The 15,110-nt window shown below is 33.7% G+C and overlaps 1 protein-coding gene across 2 annotated transcripts in view; it reads right to left on the reverse strand.

Annotated features, from left to right (window-relative positions):
- Positions 1-5,981: 5,981 nt before the first annotated feature.
- Positions 5,982-15,110, reverse strand: part of LOC100031170 (desmocollin-2) — a 46,532-nt gene continuing 37,403 nt past the window's right edge. The window contains exons 13-17 of one of the 2 annotated variants that reach the window (XM_007487211.3): positions 12,127-12,363; positions 11,387-11,511; positions 8,045-8,305; positions 7,351-7,396; positions 7,131-7,266 (exon numbers count right to left, since the gene is read on the reverse strand). In XM_007487211.3, the coding sequence (XP_007487273.1) occupies positions 7,361-7,396; positions 8,045-8,305; positions 11,387-11,511; positions 12,127-12,363 (659 nt within the window). In that variant the 3' untranslated portion in view covers positions 7,131-7,266; positions 7,351-7,360. Of the gene's footprint in view, positions 7,267-7,350; positions 7,397-8,044; positions 8,306-11,386; positions 11,512-12,126; positions 12,364-15,110 lie in introns of both variants that reach the window. The other variant, XM_007487210.3, reaches the window with a different exon arrangement.

Genomic DNA, 15,110 nt, shown 5'->3' on the forward strand with positions numbered 1-15,110 from the left:
ATCTCAGAAGTAAAGCACTGGTTTAAATAAAATTCAGGCAGTTAACCATCTGTTACTCACAGAAGTAGAAACAAGGAACAACTTTTAAATTGTCAATGTGATTAGCAAACAGACAACTATGGAATTTGATAATAATTAATGAGGACTTTAATTGTGCTTTTATATACCCATTCCAAAATCAGCATTTTCAAAATCAAACTCCCCTTCTCCCTAAAATGTCTTTCTTCTCTTTCTGTTGATGGCATCACCAGGCTTTGTAATAGGGGATTATTTAATTAGAAATGATAATTTAAGATCAGATCTGCCAATCTCTTCCCTTCCCCCCTTCTTCCTCCCTTCACCTTCCCTGGTTACCTCCCTCCTTGTCCCTCCTCCCTTCCTCCCTCCCCTTTCAGTTGATTCTTCTGTTAGTCTCTCTAAAATCAATTCAGAGTGAGTATTATGGTGTATCAAATAAATCACTCTTTTCTCTAAGATTAAGTAAGGAGCTTATTTGGGGGAAAGGATAAAAGATGGAGGGAAAGAGGGTTTGGAGTTTCCCTAATACTAGAATAATTCCTATGTTAGAGGATGGTTCAGATTTGGGAAAATTGGTTAGCAGGTCTTGAAATTCAGTCACTGGAGTACAGCAGAGAGAAATCAGAGAGCTGGACTTTTGTCCTCCTTTCTTTCTGTCTCAAGGCAAAGATACTTAGTTTTTCAGTTTGCCTGATCCTTCTCAACAGTCTTTCCTGGTCACCATTCCAATTAGAATGTTCTCCTTGAGTGATAGCTTTGTAGGCTTTGCTTTTCCGGCCTTTGCTTCAGACTTCTTTTTCCTGTCTCTCCTCCACACACAATCCCCTATTTTTGTCTTGGAAAGGATGCAACCTGCATCCTTTATTGACATTAATTACCTTTTAGATATATCTTGTCACATTTCTAACTATCTAATTCTTAACCCTACACTATGTTAAAATTCCTTTACCCTCCCAAAATAATAAATCCTAATTTATCTTAATCATTCTGTCTACCTAATTCTATGCTACGTTTGGGTATAGGAAAATGGCTTAGGTAAATAGGGATTTTACATGAATATAGTTTTTGAACATAATAATAAACCATATAACAATTTGACAATTTCAACAGTTTTTTGAATATGTAACTGTCTTAACTCCTAATGTCTGTAAGTTCTACTAAATAACATTTCTATTGCTAACAATTGTTAACCTAAAATCATCTAACTTCTATAGTTAAATTTATGTCTGTCCCTATATTCCCTAAGACTTTTAACAAACTTTTCTAAGCTGTGCCTATTGTTAGTCATTAGAATATTAATAAATTATTCTAATATAGTTAGTATGTTAGTACATTAGTATTTACATATGTACATAGGTTGTATCTATACAGATTTACATATGTACAAATATAATACATTGTTTTTATTTCTGTGCAAACTCATGAAGATAAGAAATTTCCGTCTTTGAATTTTCCACAGAAATTTATATATCAGTATGAATTTTGTGTTGCAATTATGCATATGTTATATACTTACCCAGGCCATGAGATTTCCTTCCACATTGTATTTATGTGTAGCATGTGTATGTATATATGTGAAGTTAACATGTATGTCACATTCTTACATGACCTCATGACCACAAGTCCAAAATTTCAAAGTCCTTCCATGTCTTTTGATGTTTATTGTAGAAAACTATGTTTCTTAGTTTTTCATCTGTGCTGGATACAACTTGTCTGTCATCAACTCTTGATTGAAGTCTTGTGTTCTTTAATATTCAGGAACATGCATATGTGTAAGGTTTTACATGTGCATGTATGTAAGATTGAAATTTTTCATTGTGCATGGAAGTAAGGTATGAATTCTTCATGTGTGCTTGTCAGTATTCATGAGTTGTTCATGTGTGGAAGTAAGCTTTTCATATGATCATCTTCATGAGTGGGTGTATGTAGTATGTTGTAGTATAAGTTCTTAAATGTATGTTATGATTATGAATTTGATGTTCTCTTATCTTTTCAAGTTTGAATTTTCACAAGGGGATTTATTGTTTGCTCTCTGATATTCATATTAAGATATTGACTTTTTGAGTTTTCTTAGAGACAGAATTTTGATATAATGTATTTCATTTGGTCATAGAGTTTTGTTTCCATGTGAACTAACTTTGTTACTCTCTTTGTTGTTATGATTGTTGGCAGAGACTTTGTATAGACTTGTAGAGACTTTGCTTTGGAACTAATTTTTTAAAATGTCTGTTTTTCTTTTCTATCTGTTTTACTGTCTATCTTTCTATGAGGAGCTGTTTCATTTGCTTTAGCAGTGCTTTTCTGTTTTCATTTGTACTCTCATGTGCTTTCCTTTATTTTAACATGTGTAATGCTCTCTTATCTGTCCTTTCTGTTTTGTCTTTCATAGCTTTCCTTTCATAGCTTTCCATTCATAAGGACTGTTGTTGATTATTGCTAGGGCTATTCGTATTGATTATGACTAGGGCTATTTGTTTCAGATGTCATATAATGTTATGGGTGTGGTGCAATTTTACAAGTGAAGTATAGAACCATAGATCTTTTTGATCAACCTTTATAGATGTTGGGGTTGTCATTACAGTCATTGTTGGACCGATCCATCTTTGTTCTGTAGGAGATTTTCTATTAAAGTTCTTGACATATGCTTTGTCTCCTGGTTTTATCTTATACAATGAAAAATCTAGTAGTAATCTTTGCACAAGCAAACCCAGTTTTCTTAGTTTGTCTAATCTACTTTGTATCTTATAAATATTCATGAAGTACACATTCCCCTTTTAACATGGACAAGTATGATGGCTTTACTGTCCTACCATGCCAAAGTAGTTGACCATATAGCATTTCAAATGGTGATATATGCAAGTCAGTTCTTGAAGAGACATAACATCTGTCCATTTTAAATTTGTTTCTAAACAGAGTTTACCTCTCTGTGTCTTCAATTCTGTGTTCATCCTTTCCACCTGGCCTGAATTTTGGGGTTGGTAAACCAAGTGATAATTGCATTTGATCCCAAGTTCTTGTAGATTTCTTGCAGAACTTGGTAAGTGAAATGGGACTCCCTGTCCGAATCTATGGTATTGGGAATGCCATGTCTAGGTATTATCTCTTTTAATAGAAATCTCACTACTGTTGCTGTATCATTTTTCTTCAATGGACATGCTTCAACCCATCTTGTCAGTCTATCCACAATAATCAATACGTATTTGTATCCCTTGTCTTTAGGCATGTTAATATAATCAATTTGAATACATTGGAAAGGCATGTAGCTGAGTAGTCTGCCTCCCAATGCTATGTTCTTAAAATGTCCTTGATGTACTTTCTGTGTGTTTCACATGCCTGACAAGTTCTAACGGCATTTGTTGTTATTCCTGGTGCTGTCCAAAATCTCTATATTGTATCCAGAATCCCTTGCACCCCCTTAATGTCCTTTTGCATGAATTATGGTGCATAGATGTTGATATAGTTTTTTAGGAAGAATTGTTTTGCTCCCTTGAGCAATCCAGACACCTTTGATTAGTTTAGCACCTAGCTGCTCCTTCCATGACTGTATTTCTTCTCTGTTGTAAGCTTCGGTAAGATTGTGCCTTTCAATCAGAGAGAAATTCAGCACATGGTGGGGTCCGAACCTCGCAGCATATTTTGAGGATATGTCTGCTCTATCACTCCCTAGGGATATTCTGTCCTTTCCATGAGTATGTGCCTTGCAATGGATTACGGCCACCTCCTTTGGAAGTTCTACAGCTTTTATAAGACAGTCTATTAATTTGCCATATGCAATTGGTTTCCCAGCCAAAGTTTTATACCTTCTGTTTTTCCATATGTATGAAGATGAATGCATGGTGGAGAAAGCATAGTTCAAGTCCAAAAAATTGTTAACTCTTTTTCTTTTAGCTAACTCTAAGGCCACGAGCAGAGCCTTGAGCTTGGCTCCTTGGGTGCCAAGTCATCTTGGCAATGATGCATACCAAAGTGTTTTATCACTGTCAACTACAGCTGCCCCTGTGACTTTCCTCCCATTGTGAATATAGGAGGACCCATTAGTATATAACTCTATTTCTGGATTGATAAGAAGTGTGTCTTTGAGTTGTTCATTGGGTTTGTGCATCATTTCTACTACTTGATTATAATCATGTAATTCTCCACCTATTGGCAAATCAGGAATCAGAGTCATTGGGTTCAGTGCTGTACATCTATGAATACTGATGTTATCATTTCTTAGCAGAATTATTTCAAACTGGGATATTCTTACATATGTGAATGAATGCATATTCTGTGACCTTAGCAGTTTTTCTATTTGGTGTGCAGAATACATATGCAATTTACATCCCAGTACTATATCATACAATTTCTTGACCATCAGAGCTATGGCTACTACACTCCTGAGTCAATGCACCATTCCTTGTGTGACAGAGTCGAGGATAGAACTATAAAATGCAATAGCCCTTAAATTCAGCCCAAAATACTGTGCTAGGATTCCAGAAGTGATGCTTTTAGCTTAATGGACATACAAGTGGAATTATTTTTTATAATCTGATATTCCCAAAACTGGAGCTGATAGAATAGCTCCTTTCAACTGTGACAAGGCATGCAGGTGCTCTTTGTTTAATTGCAACGGTTCTTTAATTTCTTTCTTTGTCAAATGAGTTAAACATTTGGAAATAGGGGAATATCCTACTATGTATTGTCTCAAGAAACCAGCAACCCCTAGAAATGCTCTAAGTTCTTTCTTGGTCCTAGGGATGCCTAGCTTTTGTATGTCTGCTATTCTTTTATTAGAGATTTTCCTGGCACCCACCTCCAGGAAAAATCCTAAATATTCGACTATTGGGAGGACCCACTGAATTTTCTTTTTTGAAACTTTATGTCCTCTTTTATGAAGCTCTATTAATAACTTCTTTGAATCCTCCAAACATGTTTTTGGGTCAGGTGATGCTAGCACTAAGTCATCCACATAATGTATTAATCTGCTAAATTTGAAAGTTATGGTGGCTAAGTCTCTCTGCAGAAGTTGACAAAATATTGAGCAGACTCACAACATACTTGCACTAATCTGGTGTAGCACAGCTGAGTTTGTTCCCATTGGAAAGCAAAAATATTTTGAGAATCAGTTTGTAATGGCATGGTAAAGTAGGCAGTGCTCAAGTCCAACACAGTGTACCACCTAGCTTCTGAAGGTATTTGAGTTATATCATTCAGAGAAGGTGTGACATCACATTTAACTTTCCCATGTATCTCCTTACTAACAGTGATTTATAAGGTCTTATTATTTCCATTTCATCATCTCTTGCTTCTGCTGTCTCTACATTCAGAGCAGATACCTTGATCCAGACCCTCATCACTTTTTACCTAATCTAAAAACCCTTTTAATTAGAATCTTGCTTTTTGGCTTATACTGTCTTCAACCTATCCTTCACACAGTTGCTAAACTAATCTTCCATTTCCATTCAGAGAACTGATTATGTTACACATCTGTTAAAAAACCAGGAGGAACTGCCCATTGTCTCTACATTAAAACACGATCTCATTTGCTTTCAACTTTCAACAACTGACTCCTCCTCCATACCCATCATACTCATTCCAAACTGGTTAATCCATGACCTTGATCTACTGTCTCCATTTCTCCATGCATTTTCACAGGCTTTTATCCCTGGAATTATTCCATAAATCCAAATTTTGCAATGCTCAGCACAGATTTACCTTTACCATGATTCCTTCATTGATAAGCCTAGTTGAAAGTGTTCTTTCTCAGTGCATATTTTCTTAAAAGACTTTATATTTATCTTTCTTTTTTTGTTGTCAAACTCTATATTCAAGGAATTTGGGTGTATGTAATTACCTTTAACTTTGTTATTTATCACAATGTTTTCCACAGAGTAAGGCATTTAATAAATTATTGAACTAAATTTTAACTCTGTATATCCACATATCGGTTTTTGTCTCTCCATTAAAAAAATAAGTTGATTCTACTGAAAGAATAGAGTAAATTTTATTTCTATAGTTTTAATAGCAAAATTAAAGACTCTAAAAGACATAGCAAAACAGTCACCAGAGGCATTTGAGACATTTATAATAACATATTTCCATAACATCAAGAAGACACAGCTTTCCATAAAACAAAAGTAGTTCAGAGGGCAAAGGGGGGAGGTATTGGGGGGGAGATTTTAAGAAGTTTTTGGTTCCTCTAGCCCATATTATATCTATTTTTAGGCTAAATATTTTAAATAAAGTATAGCATTAAAGATATAAAGATTATATAAAAGAAAAAATACTGCAAGAACAAACATGCACATATTTTCTAAAATATATTTGAAGTCTACATTTCTGTGACAGGTGAAAAATGAAATGTAGATCCAGTGCTGATGATTTTTTCTCCTATCAATCATCAGATACCTGGACTCCATTAAACTTGTACATAAGTAATCATTTAGATACATAGTCCTTCAACTGAAGCTTATCTTTGCACTGCACAAAATGGGTCTGCTAAACAAATTGTTATCAAGACTTCAAAAAACTATTTAAAATAATAAAGAAAACTTTTTAAGCATTACCAATGCTGAACACATTTGATAAGCTAAGTGAACATTAAGAGTGGGGCCTCTAAAAAGAGTTTTACCTAGTCTAAATTTTGTATTTTAAGTGCCTGATAATAATAAAATTGTAGTACTTAAAAATACTAGACTTTCACTAATGCAGAATACTCATTCATGAACTAGCAAAATGTGACCATATTATAATACTGCTAGTAAAATTTTACAAATTGCCAAGTGCTTTTACTGTCTAATAGTAAAGAATTCATTCACTTTTCTATCTGTGAATCAATTCTAAGGAAGACAGGTAACTTTTTGTTTTAGTGTGACCATAGGTAAGTGTTTATGCTTAATTTAAGATATGAATATGCATTTTGGCCAAACAGCTTCTCTCAAATAAAGAATAAAAACCTACAATATGTTGTATTCAAGTTTTAAAATATCCCAGCTTGGAATTCTCCAAAAAACAAAAACAAAAAAACACAACTCCACTCCATGTCCCAGGATTGAACTGTTAAAAAGACAGTTATCTCTTCATGCATGCTTCTGCTAGAGTCCTAAATTTGGGTTCCAGCTGATCTAAAAATTCAAGCCCTTCTTCTTCATGGTGCTCACTGCAACATCCTACAGAACCAGCTGCAGAGCCTCTTCCTTCATAGTTATATGTAAGGACGTAGTCTTGAGCATGGGTCTTATCTTCATTCTGATTACACAGTTGCACCTTCTGCACAACGGAAAATTAACAACACATTATTATTTTTTTTAGACACCTAAGCTTATTAACATAAAAATTATTTCTTTGATTTACCTTTTATTGTTTAATTTTTAATCAGAGTGTGTCCTCTAATGGATTCCTACATACAAAAAATGCACATGATTGGTCTATATATCATAATTATACTATAAAATCAGTCTTTAGCATGCTTTAAATAATCAGAAAGGAGGCAATATACATGCAAGCATATTAACATGCACAAATTTTCTTCTTCAATAATAACTGATTTGAAAAGTACTTTAAGGTTTGCAAAGAATTATATATTTATATGCATATACATATATATATATATATATAATCTTTTCTGTTTCCTTAGTAAATCACAAGAAAAAGAAAAAGTACATAACTAATCCTGAGATAGAACCTGTGCTCAGACCTTTTTAATAGAAGTAAGAGTTACTAAGTAGGCTAAATACTACCTATACCATGCTTTATTTCAAGCTCTGATTCCCAAAACTACAAATTGGGAACATTTACAAAAAGTTACAAATAGAAGGACATACAAAAAGGAGGACATAAATAAAGTGGGTCAGTTAACATATCATTTTTTTCTCCTAGATATAACCAAACCTAAAATTCAAAAGAGAAAACATTACTTTCCTATGAATAAGGATGATATAAGCTAATTTTATATTACTGAATCACAAACCCACTATTCATTATTTATGTCTTAAAGAATGATAATTTAGATGTACTCTATCTTATCTATAAAAAATTAGAGACTTACTTCACCAAGATGGGTTTGAGTAAAATTTTGCCATTCAGAATATCTACAGTTGTCCATCTCAACTTGTCCTCCCCTACAAGAATCCATGGTGTGGTGTCCTCCCCTGCATGAATCCAGAGTATGATGTCCTCCTCCTCGACAGGATTCCAAAGTCTGATGTCCTCCTTTCATCATTTCAAAGCATTCTTGCCCATTTTTTGCACCTGATGCCAATAGGCAACCTGTGTTCATATTCTGGGTTGTCAATCCATTTGTGCAATACTGAAGGAAAATAGAAGAGTTTGTATTTGAGATTAGGAGTTAAGCTAAAGAGGATAAATGAAATAAAAACTGTCATTTGGATAATGCTATATTTTCTAGTACATAAATATTTAAATTCCAAGACAATAATTTATTTCTAGAATCATAGGCTTATACTTTTATAAACATTGCCCCTAACTGCCATTTTCTCTTTATTTGGCAAAGAAATCAAATATTTGCTGCCTGAGGTGACTTTTTCCTTCATCTTCATCATGGAAGATACTTTGAATTTAACTCTAAAATTATAATATAATCAATGTCTTACTTTCATAATTTACCATTTTCTCGAGTTGACAGCTAATTTAAAGAAGTTGTATAGGAACTATGAATGATATTAAATGTTTTCTCATAGCCATTCCTTTTTCCATTTGGCAGTAAGTGTTTGCCCTTACTGGTCAATGGCCCATTTAGACATAGATAGTTTACTCTGAAATAATTCCCACATCAGTAATTAGCTGCCACCAAAGATAAACTGTTGAAAGAGGGCAAACAAATGATAACTGATAACTGGGATTAGGCAGTCCTGTTCAATTATCATTTTGCATCTGCTATTTTCTTGCCACATGTTTTTTCTACCAAATCCTTGGATAGAATAAGGACAAAACAAAAATGGCTAACAGGAGAAGATAATGAAAATGACTAAAAAGATAAGGAAAAATGCATCTTGCTGACCATATGTTCAAGGGTAAATAATATTATGATTTTCAAAAATGGAAGTGCCTTTGACTTCAATCCTAGGCAAAATTATAGGGAGATAGGGTATATGACTAAAGATATGATTATTGTACATCTAAAACATTTTTCTCTTTTTTATCCAAATGAAGGGAAAGAAAAAACATTCTTATTCATTAAAATTAATTTTTTACAAGGAAAAAGAATTAGTGATCCTAAAGAACCAATATGACCATTAAGAATACATGTTGTTAGGTCTTGTGTTAGTCTTGTCTTTATTTTTTTATTCTTTATCACAAATGATAGCTGGTTGGGTAAGACAGGGAAAAGATATATTTAGAAATGAAAGCAGCATAAGAACAGAATACTTCAGTACAGTTTTGAGAAAGATAATAAGTGCTCAGATTATTTTGAGATTTGTAAAAATGCCTTATTGTGATGAACTTAATTTTGGTCAAAATTATTAGATAATAGAGCTAATGCTTACAGCTATATCTTACCTAGATTTTCAGAAAAGCATTTAATAAATCTCTGGTGCTATTCTTGTGAAAAAACAATATGGAGATATGTGGATTGGGGGAAAGCACAATTAGGTGGATTTGGAACTGGCTAAATGGGGGAATGAAAAAGTAGTCATTAATGGTTTGATGAAAACTGAAAAAGAGTTCTACAGCAGGACACTCCCATATCCATGCTGAGGCTTGTGCAACTCGAGATTTTTATCAGTGATGAATAAAAGCACAGACAAGCATTCTTCTCAGCTTGAAATAATATGCAAAGCTAAGATAAATAGTTAATATATTGGATAATTGTAAGAATCCAAAAGGTCTTGACAGTCTAGCAAGTTTGGGCCAAATTATTAATTAGGGATAAATGTAAAGTTGCATACTTGGGTGCAATGACTCAGCTTTAAAAGTACAAGCAATATCTGGGGCTACACAGAAGTTCATCTTTTTTTTTTAATGTGGGGGTGTTAAGTGAGATTTCAGCTAAGAATATAAATTCGTCTTAGATCTCATTAAGAGAAGGTTAGGGTCCAAGAATAAAGCAGTGACTGTATTGCCCTGGTCAGATAACATCTGGACAACAAATTTTAGGAGAGACATTGCTTAGCTGGATAATATGCAAAGGAAGGCAACAAAGAGCCTCAAATTGATGTTATATGCTAATGAGTTGAAGGAACTGGATGGGTTTATTACTATTTTATTTTGTTTTCCTTTTTTTATCTTTATTTTAAGAACAAATTTCCACATAAGTTTTCCAAAGTTATAGGATTCATGTTGTCTCCCTCCCTTCTTCCCTCCCCACCTCCTAGAGCTGACTAACAATTCAATCTGGGTTATACATATATTATCATGCAAAACTTATTTCCACATTATTCACTTCTGCAAGTGAGTAATCTTATAAAAACAAAACCCCAAATCCTATACCCAAACAAACAAGTCATAAATCATATGTTTTCATCTGCATTTCTATTCCAACAGTTCTTTCTCTAGAGGTGAATAGCATTCTTTTTCATAACTCCCTCAAAACGATCCAGGACCATTGTATTGCTATTAGTAACAAAGGCTATCACATTTGATCATTCCACAATATTGCAGTTACTGTGTATAATGTTCTCTGGGCTCTGCTTGTTTCACTTTGCATCAGTTCATGTAGGTCTTTCCAGGAACTGGATGTATTTAGACTGGATAATAGAAAACTTAAGTCTGCCAGCTTTTAGTTTATTTCATTTCTTAAGCCCCACAAATGTTTTACATAAAAACTTCATTTTTGTGCTCAACTTAACATAGACATCATCAGGTAGCAAAGTAAACAACTGTTTGAAATGGCTTCTGACATTCTCTACTTTATCATCCTTTGCCACCTGTGAGCAAGCTGTAATTATCTGAATGTTCACTCATAGCTATCATAAGCCTAGCAAGGGGTAATGGCCAAGTGTCCTATGAATCAAAGTTTCTAGTTGCCTTTGGTTCCTTGATATAAACAACTTTACCAACTCCTTTCCTAGAAAATATAGGAAGATCCTGTGAGTCTGTAGTTGAGCCCATATTCAAAGCCTTTCTAATCTGACAGAATGAGACAGAACTTGTGCTCAATAACAATCTATGTATAGTCTTCAAAATTTCTAGGCCATCTCCGCACCACAAAGAAGAATTTCAGAAGGACTTTAAATAGTTAAGTGAAATGTCTGAGGATTGTTTTATTATTAAGTAATGATATTATAAATTAAATAATGACATTATGAAAATTAAGTATGTAGTGCACACACCCAATGATACATTACTAGATTGGTTATCAATAAGACTTTCATATTAAAAAAAACACCTTTGGAGATAAATATTTATTCTTAAAATATAACCCACTTACCACTCTGTCATCTCCAGGAGCTTCAGTGTTTGATACAATAAGGTTCTGCTGAGCTAGATCATCAGGGAAAGTTTTTTTTTCAGGGGAGGAACCAGCACCTCCACAAACTAATGTAAATAGGATACCTACAGGAAGAAAAGAACCACTCCAGTAATTCATATAAAATAGTATGTATGAATGTTTAATTTCTACTTGACTACTTGGGCGACTTCAGTCTACTCTTATTTTCTTAAGACCTGGGTCTCAGAGAACAATGAGATGAAAGTATACCTTGCTAATGGCTGAAAATTTCATATGATTCGAGTCAGTTTAGTTTTTAAAATCAGAATTTCTTCACAGATATTCAGATTAAAATCTAAGGATAATTTTCATATTTAAACAAAAGAATTCCATCAGGGAAAAGATCTTGAAAATTTCTCATCTTTTGTTTATATAAATAAATTCAAAGCATAAGATGATTTTGCCTTCAATGGCAAATGATATTGTTCTCAAACTAAAGACATTATATTTTTTTGTACTTTTTATACTTTTAATTGCATGTTCAGGAAATGGATGGCTATAGGACACTGGAATATAAAACAATCATTTTTGTTCTCAGTATAAATTATGTTATCCACATATTCAGCAACTCTACATAGTTTTTGTGTTATATGTACACTTTAAATGTAATACTAACTCTAAGAATGAATTAGTTATTTTTAGGGATATTTTGTGCACTTAGAGTAAATAAAAGCACTTACAAGACAGTAATGCTGCACCCAGGATCATGGCAAGGATGGCCCACTTTCCAAGGCTTACATCTTTTGCACCACGCACTGTAGCTGTACGACTTGTACATTCATTTGGAGTAATACAGTCACATAAATTAACATTTAATAAATTGGATCTAGACATGCCAAGTCTATCTCTAACTATGATAGGTACTTCATATGTCCCAAATGCAGGATCATTACGGAAGGATAAACGGGTAGCAGTATCTAAAAGAAAAGAAAAGCAGTGCATTTTATAAAACATCCAGATAAACATCTATACCTCTCAGGAATTCTCATCACTCTTGGCTACAATAATGATACTTCAAATGAGATCAGACCAAATACAAGTATGAGGATGCAAAAAAAGATAAAAGGACCCAGGATGGATCAAAGAATTTCAGAGTTAGAAGGGCACTAGCACTGTTCTTCTAGTACAACCCATGCCTGAAAAAAGAATTTTGTTTACAACATAGCTAACAAATGGGCACATGGCCTTTGCCTGAAAGATCTTCAATGAGCAACTACCCTTAGAGGCAGCAAGCTCCAAAGGGATTTATAACCCTCTTTTTCATATATCAAGCCTGCATTGCTTTTTGGTAACTTCCATCCTTTCCTCTTCATTTTGTAGCCAAAGAGAATAAGTCTAACCCTGCTTCCATAGAAGAGCCCCTAAAAGACTTTAAAATAGCTAGAATATTGCCCCAAGTGTTCTTTTCTTTACTACAAATATCCAAAGTTCCTTTTGAAGGTGAATTTGAGACTCTGAAATGACCTATTTATTAATTTTTATTTTTATCATCAACATTAGTAATAATAATAGAAATAGTATTTAATAGTGCTTTCAAGTCAGCAAAGCACTTTATATATATATTAACTTACATCTTTACAACAACTCTTATAAAATAGTTGCCATTATTATCTCCATTTTACATATAAGAAAACTGAGGCCATCAGAGATTAAGTAACTTTACCAAAGTTATACAGCTAATAAGTGTCTAAGACAAGATTTAAACTCAGATCTGCTTAACTCCAGACCCTGTATTCTATCCATTGTACCACCTAGCTTCCTCAACTTGATGAAAGAAGAAAATAAGTGTAAACATTATGAGGGAATTCTATGATAAAATTAAAATTTTTATTTTATTATTTTATCATATTAAATCTTATTAATGTTGATAGGTTATGGCACATATATTACTTATATTAAAATTTAAGATTATATTATATTACAATTAATCATAACATATCAATGTATTATATTATTTTTTAAATTAAAAAAATAAAATTTCCTGATGTAGAGGTTCCTCTGATTTACTTCAACTCCACAGCAGTTATTAAGCAAATTATATGAATGACATTCAGTAGAGAGAGCCAGTTTTGGTATCAGGAAGATCTGAGGTTCAAGCCTCCCCTCTGAAACATGCTAGTTGAGGAACCCTAGGAAAATATCTTAACATCTTGGTGCCATGAAGCTCTCCAAGACTTGAAGTTGTAGAAAAGTTGAAGATCTACACTATGAGCAGGAGGTTCCTCCCCAAGAATACTTAAAACAATAAAATGACAGGGCCACACCAAAATAAAAATGTGTACAGCACAGCATTTGTTGCTAGGGATGCAAAGACAAAACTAGCCTTGCCCTCTAGAAACTTCTGCTGGATGAATCCATCTTTAAATATATAAATCAATACGAGATAATTTTAGGGTGGAGAAAGCATTAAACACCTGAGACAAAGGAGTTTCCCTTAAGATGTGGCAGCTGGGTTGATCCTTGAAGCCTAGTAAGGATTCTGAGAAACTAATGTGAGGAAGGAAGGAATGCATTCTGAAGGGACAGGGCAGCCTATATGGAGGCAAAGAGATGGAAGAGCAAGTGGCCACTTTGGCTGAAAAGGAGAATTTATGAAAGGATTCGGAGAGGTAGATTAGAGAGGTAGATGGATGAAGAACTTTAAAAGCTGGCTGATGTGTCCTGAGAACAAAGATGCTGGAGTAAAGGACACTCAATTTACTTGAATCCTCCAAACACACAAAAAATAGAAAATAAATCACCTACATGAAGTTTTTTTAATCATATATGTGATATGTGTCTTTAGTCACAACATGAGGAATATAGAAATACATGCTGCATGAAAGCACTGATATAACTTATATCAGACTATTGCCTCAGGGAGGGGAGAAGGGAAGAAAAGAATCAGAATAGCAAAATATCAGAAAACAATTGTCAAAAATTGTTTCTACATGTAATTGAAAAAAATAAAACTGGGGGGGGGGGGGAAGGTGGCCAAGCCTGAAGTTGTGAGGTCCTTGGTTCAGATGCAGCTTTAGACACACCCTAGACTCGAGACCCTGGGCAAGTCACTTAATCCCCATTGCCTAGCCCTTACTGTTCTGCCTTGGAACCAATATTTATTCTAAGTGTTGGTATAGATATATCTAAGTATAGAATCAACTACTATTGATTCTAAAACAGAAATTAAGGATTTATTTAAATAAATAATAAGAAAAAAATAAAAGCTAAGCTGGGTAGGTTGTATTTTGAGAAACAACAGGAAATAATAGACTAAAAATGGCTTGATTAAATCCATGTTTTAGGATGATTATTTTCATCAGACCAGAATGATTCAAGGGAGAGTAAACAAAATCCTTAGGAATTTTTGAGCCAGGTCAAGGAGGATGGAACCTCATGGAACAACAAGTGAAAATGTTGCCTAATCTCTATTCATGTTATGCATATCTTGTTCTTGTCCTGTAAAAAGGAAGTTAAAATGGACAATGATATCAATATTTAGATGCAATTAAGTGGTGATGAGATTAGAACTCTGGACCTGGAGTGAGAAATACCTAAATTCAAATCCAGCTTCACATAACTTAAAAAAACTGTGTTACTTAACAGTTATCTACCTAAATTTCCTCATCTATAAAATGGTGATAATAATAGCACTTTCTTCCCAGGGTTTATTTTTTTTAGGATA

Source organism: Monodelphis domestica, chromosome 3 (genome assembly GCF_027887165.1).
Source record: "Monodelphis domestica isolate mMonDom1 chromosome 3, mMonDom1.pri, whole genome shotgun sequence".
Taxonomy (NCBI): domain Eukaryota; kingdom Metazoa; phylum Chordata; class Mammalia; order Didelphimorphia; family Didelphidae; genus Monodelphis; species Monodelphis domestica.